We start from the raw sequence: 14,325 nt of genomic DNA, 5'->3' as shown, positions 1-14,325 counted from the left end.
CTTGTGATTAGCAGATGAGCTGCACTTCAATGATTTAATCAGGAGGAACATATGAAGGCCTGCAGTGTTCCGCTCAGATCACAATGGAAGGCATTGTGTGTGTTAAAGCACCTCTGTGTACAGTAAGCAAGCTCTGCTTCAGCAGTTGTACACGGACCAACATAAAACACTACTATACCTCATTTGTTTACACACACACACACACACACACACACACACACACACACACACACACACACACACACACACACACACACACACACACACACACACACACACACACACACACACACACACACACACACACACACACACACACACACACACGGATGTACTTGGTGATATAAGCAGCCTTCACCATCCTTTTGTTTACTTAATGACATACTTCATTGCTGTAGGACCATTTTGAGAAGGCCAGTCCAGCCAGCAGCCCATAGTTTCTCAAATAGCAGCACATTTGAGTTTAACCTCAGCAGCTAAACTTAGCCGTCACCTTCCACTTAGAAAGCACGTAGAATGCCTGTGGTTGCCTGAGGCTGGGTTACGGCTGCTCTACCTCCAACCTACCCGCTGGGCCCCAGCTAAAGGCTTCTTCTCCCCCACACAGCCCCACTGTGTGCTGGCCACCCCCTGGCTGGCTAACAAAGAGCAACGGAAAAGTTAAATTTCATCTGTGAACAAACACCATTTTAAAAATATGGAATAACATTTTTTAACAAATATTGTGTTGCAATTCTGACCTACAATAATACCTTTGAGTTTGGTCAGTTTCATCTCACTAACAAATAAACAAATGTACAGCGGCCTGTGAGGAGTGCTACGCGAACAAGCATAACATAGTATATATTTTTTTTAAGTCTGGGAAACCGGAGAGGTATCCTGCACATTTTCAGGTTTAAAGTCTGTTACTCCTCAGTTGAGTTTACTTCACCTTTAGGTAGCTAATGTCATGGATTTGTTTGCCAGCACAAGTCTAGATAGCACCAGCTGTATTATGCCTACAACAGTGAAGTTTGTCTGCTAGGTGTATCTCTATAGCATGGTCATATCTCTGGGTGACGTGGACATCCCTATGCATGCACCTTACTAAAATATGACCAATTCGGGCTTCGGTTGAGCAATGTAGAAATAAGTCGCACGATGTCTCTTCTCCGACAACTTTTGTAAATAATCCTCAATTTCGCCTAAATTCATACTTCTCATGACTTCAAAAGTTATTTTAATTACCCAGTAATAGAGCGTTCCTAAGTTGGCATTAGCAAACCATTCACACGCTTCAGCTAAATTAACACTGGAGATCCTTGTCAGAGAGCTAGCGAAATCGCGTGAATGTTTGGCAGCAGAACTCACAGAATTGCTGAATAACTCCCTGGCGGCTGCACTGGATCCAATTCAGGCAACCGTGGAAACCATCTGGGGTTCTGTGGCATCTCACACTGGCCGAAGTTGAGATTTGATTTCACATTCAAAACGCCAGGATATCCACGTGATTGGACTGCCAAAGGATTCTGAGCCAGGATATCCACGTGATTGGACTGCCAAAGGATTCTGAGCCAGGATATCCACGTGATTGGACTGCCAAAGGATTCTGAGCCAGGATATCCACGTGATTGGACTGCCAAAGGATTCTGAGCCAGGATATCCACGTGATTGGACTGCCAAAGGATTCTGAGCCAGGATATCCACGTGATTGGACTGCCAAAGGATTCTGAGCCAGGATATCCACGTGATTGGACTGCCAAAGGATTCTGAGCCAGGATATCCACGTGATTGGACTGCCAAAGGATTCTGAGCCAGGATATCCACGTGATTGGACTGCCAAAGGATTCTGAGCCAGGATATCCACGTGATTGGACTGCCAAAGGATTCTGAGCCAGGATATCCACGTGATTGGACTGCCAAAGGATTCTGAGCCAGGATATCCACGTGATTGGACTGCCAAAGGATTCTGAGCCAGGATATCCAACCCATCAGATAATACGGCTATGGACAACTTTTTAGATAACTTGGGATATCCCATCCATTGATATGGACATGAGTAAAGTTCTGGACAACCCTCTGCATCTTGATGAGATAACAAAGGGTCTAAAGTTAATGCAAAGTGGCAAAGTCCCAGGCCCTGATGGCAAAGTCCCAGGCCCTGATGGCAAAGTCCCAGGCCCTGATGGCAAAGTCCCAGGCCCTGATGGCAAAGTCCCAGGCCCTGATGGCAAAGTCCCAGGCCCTGATGGCAAGGCCCCTGGCCCTGATGGCAAGGTCCCAGGCCCTGATGGCAAAGTCCCAGGCCCTGATGGCAAAGTCCCAGGCCCTGATGGCAAAGTCCCAGGCCCTGATGGCAAAGTCCCAGGCCCTGATGGCAAAGTCCCAGGCCCTGATGGCAAAGTCCCAGGCCCTGATGGCAAGGTCCCAGGCCCTGATGGCAAGGCCCCTGGCCCTGATGGCAAGGTCCCAGGCCCTGATGGCAAGGCCCCTGGCCCTGATGGCAAGGCCCCTGGCCCTGATGGCAAGGCCCCTGGCCCTGATGGCAAGGCCCCTGGCCCTGATGGCAAGGCCCCTGGCCCTGATGGCAAGGCCCCTGGCCCTGATGGCAAGGCCCCTGGCCCTGATGGATTTTTACAAAACATTCTCAGATCAACTCGCCCCATTACTGTTAGATATGTTCACCGACTCGTTATCACAGGACTCCCCCCCCCCCCCCCCAGACGCTAACCCAAGCCTCTCTCTCACTTATACTTAAGAAAGATAAAGATCCAGGGGAATGCGGTGGATATCTGCCCATTTCAATTTTGAATGCTGATGTTAAGTAATTAGGTTCTAGCATGCCGGTTGGAACCCTGCCTTCAGGATGTCATATCTGATGATCAAATGGGTTTCATCAAAGGGCGACAACTGTTTTCCAATGTACGACAGCTTTTGAACATTATCACCCCCAAATTGTTTTTTCTCTTGATGTAGAGTGGGATTATTTAAGATTTTGGGAAGATTTCGTTTTGGGTCCAATTTCATTTCATGGATACGTCTGCTCTATTCTGCTCCTACGGCTAGCGTACACACCAACTCTCAACCTTCAAAATACTTCCCCCTCTCCAGAGGGGCCCGTCAAGGGTGCCCTATGTCCCTGCCCCTTTTTTGCTCTTGCAACCGCTTTCCTTGGCCTTAAAACTATCACCATCATTCACTGGAATCTACCGAGCTGGTGAAGAGCACAAAGTGTCAATGTATGCAGATGATCTACTAAACTCAGCAAAAAAAGAAACATCCCTTTTTCAGGACCCTGTCTTTCAAAGTTAATTCGTAAAAATCCAAATAACTCCACAGATCTTCATTGTAAAGGGTTTAAACAGTGTTTTCCATGCTTGTTCAATGAACCATAAACAATTAATGAACATGCACCTGTTGAACGGTCATTAAGACACTAACAGCTTACAGACGTGCCTTAGGCATGAGGACTGCAGATGCGGCCAGGGCAATGGATTGCAATGTCCGTACTGTGTGACACCTAAGACAGCGCCACAGAGAGACAGGACGGACAGCTGATCTTCCTTGCAGTGGCAGACCACATGTAACAACACCTGCACAGGTACATCCGAACATCACAACTGCGGGAAAGGTACAGGATGGCAACAACAACTGCCCGAGTTTCACCAGGAACGCACAATCCCCCCATCAATGCTCAGACTGTCCGCAATAGGCTGAACTGAAGGCTTGTAGGCCTGTTGTAAGGCAGGTCCTCACCAGACATCACAACGTCGCCTATGGGCACAAATCCACCGTCGCTGGACCAGACAGGACTGGCAAAAAGGGATCTTCACTGACTAGTCACGATTTTGTCTCACCAGGGGTGATGGTCGGATTTGTGTTTATCGTCAAAGGAATGAGCTTAGCACGAGGCCTGTACTCTGAAGTGGGATCGATTTGGAGGTGGAGGGTCTGTCTGGGGCGGTGTGTCACAGCATCATCGGACTGAGCTTGTTGTCATTGTAGGCAATTTCAATGCTGTGCATTACAGGGAAGACATCCCTCATGTGGTACCCTTCCTGCAAGCTCATCCTGACATGACCCTCCAGCATGACAATGCCACCAGCCATACTGCTCGTTCTGTGCGTGATTTCCTGCAAGACAGGAATATCCGTGTTCTTTCATGGCCAGCGAAGAGCTCGGATCTCAATCCCATTGAGCACGTCTGGGACCGGTTGGATCGGAGGGTGAGGGCTAGGGCTATTCCCCCCAGAAATGTCCAGAAACTTTCAAGTGCATTGGTGGAAGAGTGGGGTAACATCTCACAGCAAGAACTGGCAAATCTGGTGCAGTCCATGAGGAGGAGATGCACTGCAGTACTTAATGCAGCTGGTGGCCACACCAGATACTGACTGTTACTTTTGATTTTGACCCCCCCTTTGTTCAGGGACACATTCTTCTTAAGTATGTTTTGAAAACACTGATGATATGCAGTACGATCATTTTTCTTTTGCATATGCGCCTAAATATTTGACTGTACGACTTGGAATGTGAATTTAGGAGCACCAGTGCGTCTAGAAAAAACGTGAGGGTTAGTATCTCAAGTATGTTTATTTGCGTGCACCTACATTTGTAAACTTAGGTGCACACGTGCTCCTTGTAAAAAAGGTCAATGTAGAGTCCTGATATGTTGCATGTGTGAACCACTGTGTGTATGTTCCAGCCAAAGAACAGCTAAACTACCAACTGCAGGGAAAATGATGGGATGAGGTAAAAAAAAAAAATGTTTTAATGGTTTGAAAATGTAAATGTCCAAGCAATAAATCTAGTCATTCAATCGTTAGTGCTGGAATGCACACAGCTTTTTTATAGGGCAACGTGATGACACATCTGTCGACCCCACCCTAGCAAGACACTGACACCTGGAGCTGGTGGGCCAGAAGATTCTTTACGGTGTGTGAGACGTTGACCTCCTCATCCAGTTCACACTGTGTGCGTGTGTGTGTGTGTGTGTGTGTGTGCATGCGCGCTGTGGTCCCTGAGCTCCGTGACCTTCTGTCACAGGAATCGAGACGGCACATTGAGATCCTCCCATCTCTTTTCTTGACCTCTGACTTCTAACCCCAGCTGCTGCTGGCTACTGGCGGAGATACATAAACCTCAACCAGGTTCTCTAATCACCAGAGTAGGACTTTCTCCTTCCCTATTCTCTCTCGCTCTCTCACTCACACCCCTCTAGTCTGTCTTGTTGTAACTAAAACAGGTTACAAACATCTTCTTAGGCACCACCATAGCTTCGACTGACAAAAAAATAAAAGTTTAATTCATGCTGTTCAACCGACTGCACCCTTTACAGTGTCATGAACGATGCTAGTGTGAGATGCTGAATGGATAAAACAACCGACATGGACCGAATGAGTTAGAGATGGTACTAAACAGTGTAATGTTAGGAGAAGGATCAGTGCTGAGTAAACAGCTAGTAAAGAATCTGCAAACAGACTTTTAATCCCTCCCTCCTCTCTTCCTTCTCCCTACCCCCTCTCTCCCTTTCCCTCTTATCCCCCTGCTCTCTCGCTCCCCACCTCCCTCTCTCCTTAACAGTGAGTCATGCCTCTAAGCGACTGACCACAATGATCTCACAGACAGACATGGAAGAGGAACCCAACACTGACTGCTTCCGCCACACTTCTCTCTGCTATGGTTGGTTGGCTCAGCTGTGTCATATGACATTAGGCTGGCACAGACAGACATTAGCATGCTAAGCGCTAGCCTCATCTGCCTAGTCTCCTCCTCCCGTACCCTCTGCATCTGTTAATTACCCACACAGACGCCTGCCCTAGCCTGGTCCAGATTTGTTCAGCCAATTCCTATGACGGTCGGTGGCAATGAGCACTAAAGTTGGCTGGACAGCACGAACACATCTGGGACCAGGCTAGCCCAGTCCCTTCAACACAAACAATATAGCATAGCCCTCATCACCCCAAGGTCTTCAGGCCTCCAAACAGATCTGGATGGATCCCAGAGGGTGTGTTGTTCATTACCCAACCAATGCATTCCATTGGGTTTCATCACATCACCCTGGCTCGACTGGGAAACAAAAGACACCGCAATTATGTGAAAGCTCAGTTTGTGGTTCCTGGAGAGAAGAAAAATGGAAAAAAGAAGGCGTTATTCATTCTTCCTTTCTTCCCCTCTAGGATAAACAAGCGTAGAGTTCCCACCAGCAACTCTTCCCTTCTGGGATCCTGACCCAGCCAAGTTTATCAGGAAACCTCTGGAATAATGTGAAGCCAAACGATGCAGAGAAAACACAGACACTCACACGCTCTAATCTTGTTTAAACTTTAAGTACTTAAGGATGTGTAATGCACAGGTAAACAAATTGGTGGGTGCTGGGCTTAGTGGAGATTTAGACTGTAGTGTTGAGAGGAATCGCACGAGAGATGAAACAAGAGAGGTCCCTTAAAATGCCCAAGCTTCTGTGGGTGTAAGTTAGCTACATAGAATACCACACACACACACACACACACACACACACACACACACACACACACACACACACACACACACACACACACACACACACACACACACACACACACACACACACACACACACACACACACACACACACAGAGGAGGGATGAGGCAGAGGCGATGTTTCTATTGGCAGTGAATCACAGAAACAGGATCACTTTCATGCAACTTCAAAAAGGGAGGTACAATACAATGTGGTTAATCCTCCATGGAGGATGTTTCTAGGAAGCAGGTCAAAGTAGATGGCTAACTATTGATCAAGTGATGTCGTCTTCATGAGATGGTAAACCACAAGTCTAGCACCTTCAGTACTACTTCCTGTTACTGCTCTGACTACTTCCTCTTCTTCAACTGGCATGCTAGCATGTAGTGGTAGTGATGCTCAGAGATCAGATCCTCCCTCAACCTTCAGATCCAGAGCCCTTAGTAAGGACTTGGGACTTTTCAAACAAAGACAAAAGAACTCTGGGAAGTCAACCCAGGAATAGAGAAGAGGTTGGCTGTGTCACTTCTTGTATTTGTAAGAAATATTCATGTGTTAAAAATTCCCAAAGTGTCTATTCAATCAGCGAACATACAGTTCAGACAGACAGTCGTACCCTAAGAGACGTCCATCAAGTCTCTTTCACAGTCCCAAAATCAAAAACGAGGTCAATGCCAGGCATAGTATTATACCGAACCATGATTGCGTGGAACTTCCTGCCATCTCAAAATCACTCAAGCAAATCAGCAAAATTAGCTTTAACAAAACCTCTCCCTACTGACCAAATAATAATGAAATAAATAAATCTACTCCTCTCCATTCCGAGAACATCTGGTGTTTGGGTTAAAGATAAGATGTTTCCATGGTACTGAACTCAAACAGGCTCGAAGAGAAACAGTGGAGAGAAAAGAACAGAGATATTAGATTTAGGTCTCGGTCTTGTTTACCACATGACGCTAGCTAGAGGAGGCTTTAGCTGGAAGAAACTGATGTACCCGTTTCCTTTATTAATGGCCCCGCCCCGGTGTGTCTCTTCATTTTTTATGCAGATCCACCAAGTCACACTTCACAGTTGGTGGTGACTATAACGTATAAGGAAAGTCCAGTATTTTATGTACGGGACCCTTTTCATTTCATGAATGGCTCCGACTATGTTCAGCATCACTAAGTTAACTTCACTGCAACCCACTATATCTGGAGGTGGGTAAAATATAACGAAAAGCCAAGGCTGTCACGGTTGCTGAGGCAACATATGTATGGGACTCCATTCCCTGGGTGAACGGCGCCAATCCTGTGTGACTATGTTCCTTTATTAAAACGAACAACTACACCAAGGTTACCATTATACCACAAGAGACCCACTGGGTGGTATTTCTAACATGTTAGATTAACTAAAGAGTATGTACGTGCTGGCCTGTGTGTAATGTTATTAAGAATGGACTGTTAAGTCTTACGTGTATGTGTCAATTCATATTTTAAAATCAATGTAGCTCGGTCCTTGAGTTACGGTCCATAATGTTCTGTATTGTGTCATGTTTTATGTGGACCCCAGGGAGAGTAACGGCTGCGTAAGCAGCAGCTAATGGGAATCCTAGTCAAATACTACCAATACTAAAACTGACTCACCAGTACACTGAGGATTCCACAGCTCTGAAGCAATAGGCTGGTAGGAGTACATTATCCTGGCACGCCTTACCCCTCACAGCATCCACAGGCACGCCAGGACCAGCCCAATGACATCATTACAGCACTATTAACACATGATCCTCACCTACCTTAGCTTGGGTGCCTGTCAGTTTCTGCTCGCCTGCCAACGCCTTATGGAAATGCTGGCATGATAGAGACTGGCCCCCAGGCTACGCCACTCTGGCCTGTACACAACATTACAAACTGTCATCAATGACTAATCATTCTCCTATTGAGAAACGTTCAAGCCAGGTAGAACGTGTGACTAATAGTGATCTGTCATCGGATAGGTGTGGCGTCATAATATTTGGAACTGTGTGTGTGTGTGTGTGTGTGTGTGTCTCAGAGGCATGTAGTCCAGCTCTGATAAGAGACCCATGGTTTTATCCCCCGTTCAATCATCACAGGAAACAGTCTGTTTGGAGCACCTCTCTGCGCGGTGTGTGCATGGCCAATCCTTTGGCACACACACAAACGAACACTCACTGCAGGCTGTTTTGGGCTTTCAACACCAGGAATTGGCCTGGAGGCCATACTTGACACATTAAATGAGATCCAACGACAGACAGAGCTCTTCAGCCAGTGTGTGTGTGGCCAGAGTTGGGTAACTCATTCTGCAGCTGCAAGCCAAACAGAATAAACCAACAGGACAGGACATTATTGGGAATCCTCTTATTAACATTTGTCTCTTTGAAACCTGGGCTCAGACCAGCAAACAGACAACAGGCAACTCTCAGCAAAACAGGCCTTTACAAATAGATCTCTGCAGTGGAGTAGACATGTTGCAAAACGGATGTTTTAGAGACACTTGTTTCACAGATGTTTGAACATTCCATATCCAGAAACATGGCAGTGTCAGTGATAAAACTGGACGTGAGAAGAAAGGTATTTTTCAACATGGTTGAGGAGGCCACCCCATCTAACAGGGCCGTTAGAGGGCGGTTACCCAGCCCACTGTAGTCTCTCCAGTGCTAACATTATCACTGATGGAACTGAACTAGGGCATAAATACTGCGGTGCAGAGATGTTCCAAGACATGAGGTGTTGGCAGGCTCAGTCTCTCTCTGCTATACTGCTGTCGTCCCCAGCCAGGGAGCCAGGCCATCACAACCTAATCCTCTGTGTGACAGATTTCTCACACACCTGGCCCATGTACAGTACACACACACAAAAACTAATCTATGCTCACATGCCTCTCAAATAAATCACTCACACACACAGACAGACTCATATGCTCACCCATTCTAAAAAGGCACTCAGAAGCCCAACACATGATTCCTTAGCTAGATTGGTCTGGATTGAAGAGGCTTGCGGGCTGAATCTGGCCCACAGGGCGTAGTTTCCCCACCCCTGCTTTAGTCCCTCTCTTTTTCAGAAACAAATCAATGTGACACCTCAGCCTACATGTACAGCACAACTTCCTCTTGAAATCAGTGTCAGCGAGTGGAGACGGCCAAGCAAGCGTGGCAGAAGCGAGTTGGAGAGCTGTCCTCCAACTCTGACTCCGGGCCTGGTGAAATGCCTTGGTTCTGTGAGTAAAGACTTTAAGGCTTGGTCAACACTAAGCCTGACTAAGGGCTCTTAAGGACTGAGGGAGTCACAGAGGGAAACACTGAGGGAACCAAGGATTAGCTCAAAGGACAAGGGGTTGGATTTATCCTTTAGTTTACCAGCAAAGTTACACTGAGATTGAAATCTCTTTTTCAAGAGAGCCCTGGATGAGAGGTGGTAGTGAGAGGTGGTGGTGGTAGTGAGAGGTGGTGGTGGTAGTAGTGAGAGGAGGTGGTGGTAGTGAGAGGAGGTGGTGGTAGTGAGAGGAGGTGGTGGTAGTGAGAGGAGGTGGTGGTAGTGAGAGGAGGTGGTGGTAGTGAGAGGAGGTGGTGGTAGTGAGAGGAGGTGGTGGTAGTGAGAGGAGGTGGTGGTAGTGAGAGGTGGTGGTGGTAGTGAGAGAGGAGGTGGTGGTAGTGAGAGGAGGTGGTGGTAGTGAGAGGAGGTGGTGGTAGTGAGAGGAGGTGGTGGTAGTGAGAGGTGGTGGTGGTAGTGAGAGGTGGTGGTGGTAGTGAGAGGTGGTGGTGGTAGTGAGAGGTGGTGGTGGTAGTGAGAGGAGGTGGTGGTAGTGAGAGGAGGTGGTGGTAGTGAGAGGAGGTGGTGGTAGTGAGAGGAGGTGGTGGTAGTGAGAGGAGGTGGTGGTAGTGAGAGGAGGAGAGGAGGTGGTAGTGAGAGGAGGTGGTGGTAGTGAGAGGAGGAGGTGGTAGTGAGAGGAGGTGGTAGTGAGAGGAGGTGGTAGTGAGAGGAGGTGGTAGTGAGAGGAGGTGGTAGTAGTGAGAGGAGGTGGTAGTAGTGAGAGGAGGTGGTAGTAGTGAGAGGAGGTGGTAGTAGTGAGAGGAGGTGGTAGTAGTGAGAGGAGGTGGTAGTAGTGAGAGGAGGTGGTAGTGAGAGGAGGTGGTAGTGAGAGGAGGTGGTAGTGTCACTCTCCTGGTTGGAGATTCATAGCGGTGAGAGCAGAGCAGATGGCTCAGTCACACAGCAGGCTCTGGTTGGTGTTACAGTTCACCCCCATAGCTACAACTAGATCAACCCTCTGCCATAGCAGCTTAAACCAGATACTACAGAATATTAACCCTGTAAAGAGAATATAGAGGTTAGACAAAGTAGTAGAGGGAATATCTACTGTCAATACCACTACACCAGTAGAAACACACTGGTTTGGGCCATACAGCACAAGTATAGGAAACTCCCTAATAGCAGATGTTCTGTTATAATCTCTATCAACCCCTCCACTGCTTCTCTTTATGAGAATTACACTGTGAGTGTGTGTCATAAATCACAGGTAGTGTGGTGTTCTGGTTGTGAACCCCTTGGTTGTCAAACGATTTCCCAGATTGACTGGGGCTCATCCATCATCAGCGTGGACTAATTTCCTCCTTGCAGACTAGAAAACAAATACGTCAACCCCTGGCTCTGCACCTTTACAGCTGTGTGTGTGTGTGTGTGTGTGTGTGTGCGCGCCTCTGGCTACAATGTAACAGCAGCGGCCATGAGGCAGCGGGGCCCAGTTAGTGCACTTCCCCTGACCGGAACATTAACTTCTGGCTCAGTAGTCAGTACACCCACGGAGGAGAGGAGCATGACTCCAGTCAAGTACTAGTTCTCCATTCCAGCCAAAAACTCCCTGTTGCTATTTGTTTTCCCAGTTGATGAGTCAGTCGCCCACACCTGATATTCTGTATGGTTTCAGCAGTGCTAGACATTCCTCCTAGCCTAAGTAGATAAACTGGTTGCAGGTGTCTTGCTATTCATAGACAGACGACAGGGCAGCGGTGGTAACAGGTTATCCTGTCAGTGCATCTACTCTTAAGAGTGGCCTGAAGCCTCACCAGCAGCATGTCAGAGAGCCGGGATGTAATAGAGAGAGGGCCAGGGCTGTGACATCAATGACCCAAAACAACACAAAAGGACTGGGTGGGAGCTGGCTGTGGCACACCTGTGATACCACAGCCTGGGGCACCAGCAGTTAACCAGCCCAATGTCAGGGTTAAATGATTCAAGTAGAGTCCAGAGAAACATCTATTACAGGGCCGCGTTCATTAGGGCACACAGTAGCAAAATGTTTTACAATGGAAAAATAAGGAGCTTTCAGATAGTAGATCCTTGTTTCGGACCATTTTCTTCTATGTCATGGCTGAACATGATACAGCTCTGCGTCAGACAGATTATGGTCAAACCTACTGGTATGAATTTCTTTAGGCTCCAGCATTGTTAAAAAAGGCTGACTTGGCAGAGTGCCTCAACATCAGATAATATACCAGACTAGGAGGGCAGTTCTGTGGCCAACAGAGGGACTTATGGGTAGTCAGACAGGATGGAGACACATTACCTAGCTATCACCCTGCACCTAAAGCAACAGAATGGGGAAACAGCTTGTTTAATGTGGCAAGTGAACTGAAATATTTCACTCCTTTGGGGAAATAAAAAGGCGATTTCCTGTTAAAAGGGAGGGGAAGGGGTGAGCCTACTCATTTGTTTAAGGTTACAAAAGGGACAGAAGTATGATAGTGTATTCCAAGTGAGAAAGAAGTAGGGTGATGACAATGAGCTCCAGCTATGGTGCAACAAGCACATCAGCTGATCCTTTATTCATTGTGTTTCTCTCTGTTCCAATTCAAATAAACCAATTCAATAGAGGGTATCGTAGTCTTTACCTGTACTGTCTTCTTGATTCTGTGGGAGGGTCCAGGGTATTCAGGTGAATACAAGTCTGTCAGGAAGAGGGAGTTGATCAGTGTAGACTTCCCCAAACCAGATTCACCTAGAGAAAGAGGTGGGGGGAGAGTGAGGGAGAGAAAGGGAGAGATTCATTTCAAGAGGTGTATTTCACACTGTACTGGGCTTTCTTATCTTTGTTTTCACACTAAACAGTCGCAACATGGCATCTCCAGATGTAGTCCTAAGCCCTGCACAATGTTTAGAATTCTTTAAAATGTTTCACATTCAAGCTTTTTCAAACAGGAAATCAATCCATCTGAGCTGCCTCAAGTGAAGTGACAAGCTTTAACATGAGATGGAGAGAAGGAGAGAGACAGGCGAGGACGAGTGGGGCTGAATATCTTTCTTCCCAAGTCAAATTATTTTCCTGTCTGCATTTCAGGAATCTAAATCAGGGACTATGATAAGGAAATCCTAAAAGGCTGGCATAGTCATCATACCTTTACAGCGACCGTCTCACCACAAACTAATTTAGGAAATTTGTCTTGGATAAATTAACAGCTCAATAATCTCTCATGGAAAGATTCAGATTTTCAGAGAACAATCCCAGGTGGCTCTAGGTAACGCAACACCATCAAAAGTATACATAGCAACGGTTGGCGTAGGGACGGGGGGGCCAATGAGAGAAGCTGAACAAAGGGAACAGTGTGATGGAATGGGGCGTGGCTGGAGACACATGCTGGGCTGGCACAGAGAACCACAGCTCACTGCTGTGTGTGTGTGTGTGTGTGCATCGACCGTGCTGTTCAGCCCAGCATCGATCGACCACTCACTACTGCCAATTAACCAGCTACTAAACGCTTTGTGTGCACCACACAAAAGGAGAGCCCTCTTTCTCCCTCAAACCTTTTAGAAAGAGGTTCTCTACACACGGTAAATGTTTCCAGCCAGGGCTAGAGCCACACTGACCTCGCAATGGAAATGTTTTAGCGGTCAGGCTGTTATGAGGAATGAGGTGGATATGATCATCCATGTGGGTATTTCTTCAGGATGCAAGACAGGATTTAGGGCCTACTCCTCTCGCTGAGAGCTGGGTGGTGAAGGGGCGGGTTGTGGTCTTGTGAAAACAGCAAACTGAAATACGCCTGTCTTAAAAAAAATGGCAGCTTGCATTAGGGAAACTATAAACTGACAGAATGGCAGGCTCAAGCGGATACAGTGAGTTGGGATTCAGCACTCAATGTATGTAAAGCTGGTCCAGATACAGAGTCCGAAGCAGCAGCAATGATGAGCAGAGGAAGCTTAGCTCTGGTCACAACATTACACATATCTCTCTTCCTGGGAGTATGGAGTGAGGAATAGAGGGCAAGAAGGGAATTACGAGGGAGGAGAAAGAAGGATGGCGGGATGCCAGCGAACAAGTTGGCTAGTCAGACTACAGAGCCAGGTTTGCATCTTTGCAGGAGAGGGAGAGATGAAGAAAGGACAGGGGGGAAAAGGGTGAGGGAGGGATATAAGAGCTGATGTAGGTTATTCAGAGCTGGAGTTGCAGAATGTTAGCAGAGAGAGAGGCCTCTTAAATCCTTATGGCATGGAAATGATAATGGGGGATATCCCTATATTGGGCTATAGCTGGGGCCTGGGAAGGGATCTCCCTAAACTGGTAGTACAGGCCTGTAGCTGGGGCCTGGGAAGGGATCTCCCTACACTGGTAGTACAGGGCTGTAGCTGGGGCCTGGGAAGGGATCTCCCTACACTGGTAGTACAGGCCTGTAGCTGGGGCCTGGGAAGGGATCTCCCTACACTGGTAGTACAGGCCTGTAGCTGGGGCCTGGGAAGGGATCTCCCTACACTGGTAGTACAGGCCTGTAGCTGGGGCCTGGGAAGGGATCTCCCTACACTGGTAGTACAGGCCTGTAGCTGGGGCCTGGGAAGGGATCTCCCTACACTGGTAG

At 47.5% G+C, this 14,325-nt stretch overlaps 1 protein-coding gene across 2 annotated transcripts in view; it reads right to left on the bottom strand.

Moving 5' to 3' along the window:
- LOC124012127 (septin-7-like) overlaps positions 1–14,325 on the bottom strand; it is a 46,115-nt gene that overhangs the window by 13,717 nt on the left and 18,073 nt on the right. For both annotated transcript variants that reach the window (XM_046325572.1, XM_046325573.1), the window contains exon 4: positions 12,367–12,473. In XM_046325572.1, the coding sequence (XP_046181528.1) occupies positions 12,367–12,473 (107 nt within the window). The remainder of the gene's footprint in view (positions 1–12,366; positions 12,474–14,325) is intronic.

The sequence above is a fragment of the Oncorhynchus gorbuscha genome, linkage group LG24, assembly GCF_021184085.1.
Source record: "Oncorhynchus gorbuscha isolate QuinsamMale2020 ecotype Even-year linkage group LG24, OgorEven_v1.0, whole genome shotgun sequence".
Lineage (NCBI taxonomy): Eukaryota > Metazoa > Chordata > Actinopteri > Salmoniformes > Salmonidae > Oncorhynchus > Oncorhynchus gorbuscha.
This window is presented reverse-complemented; position numbering and strand designations above follow the sequence as displayed.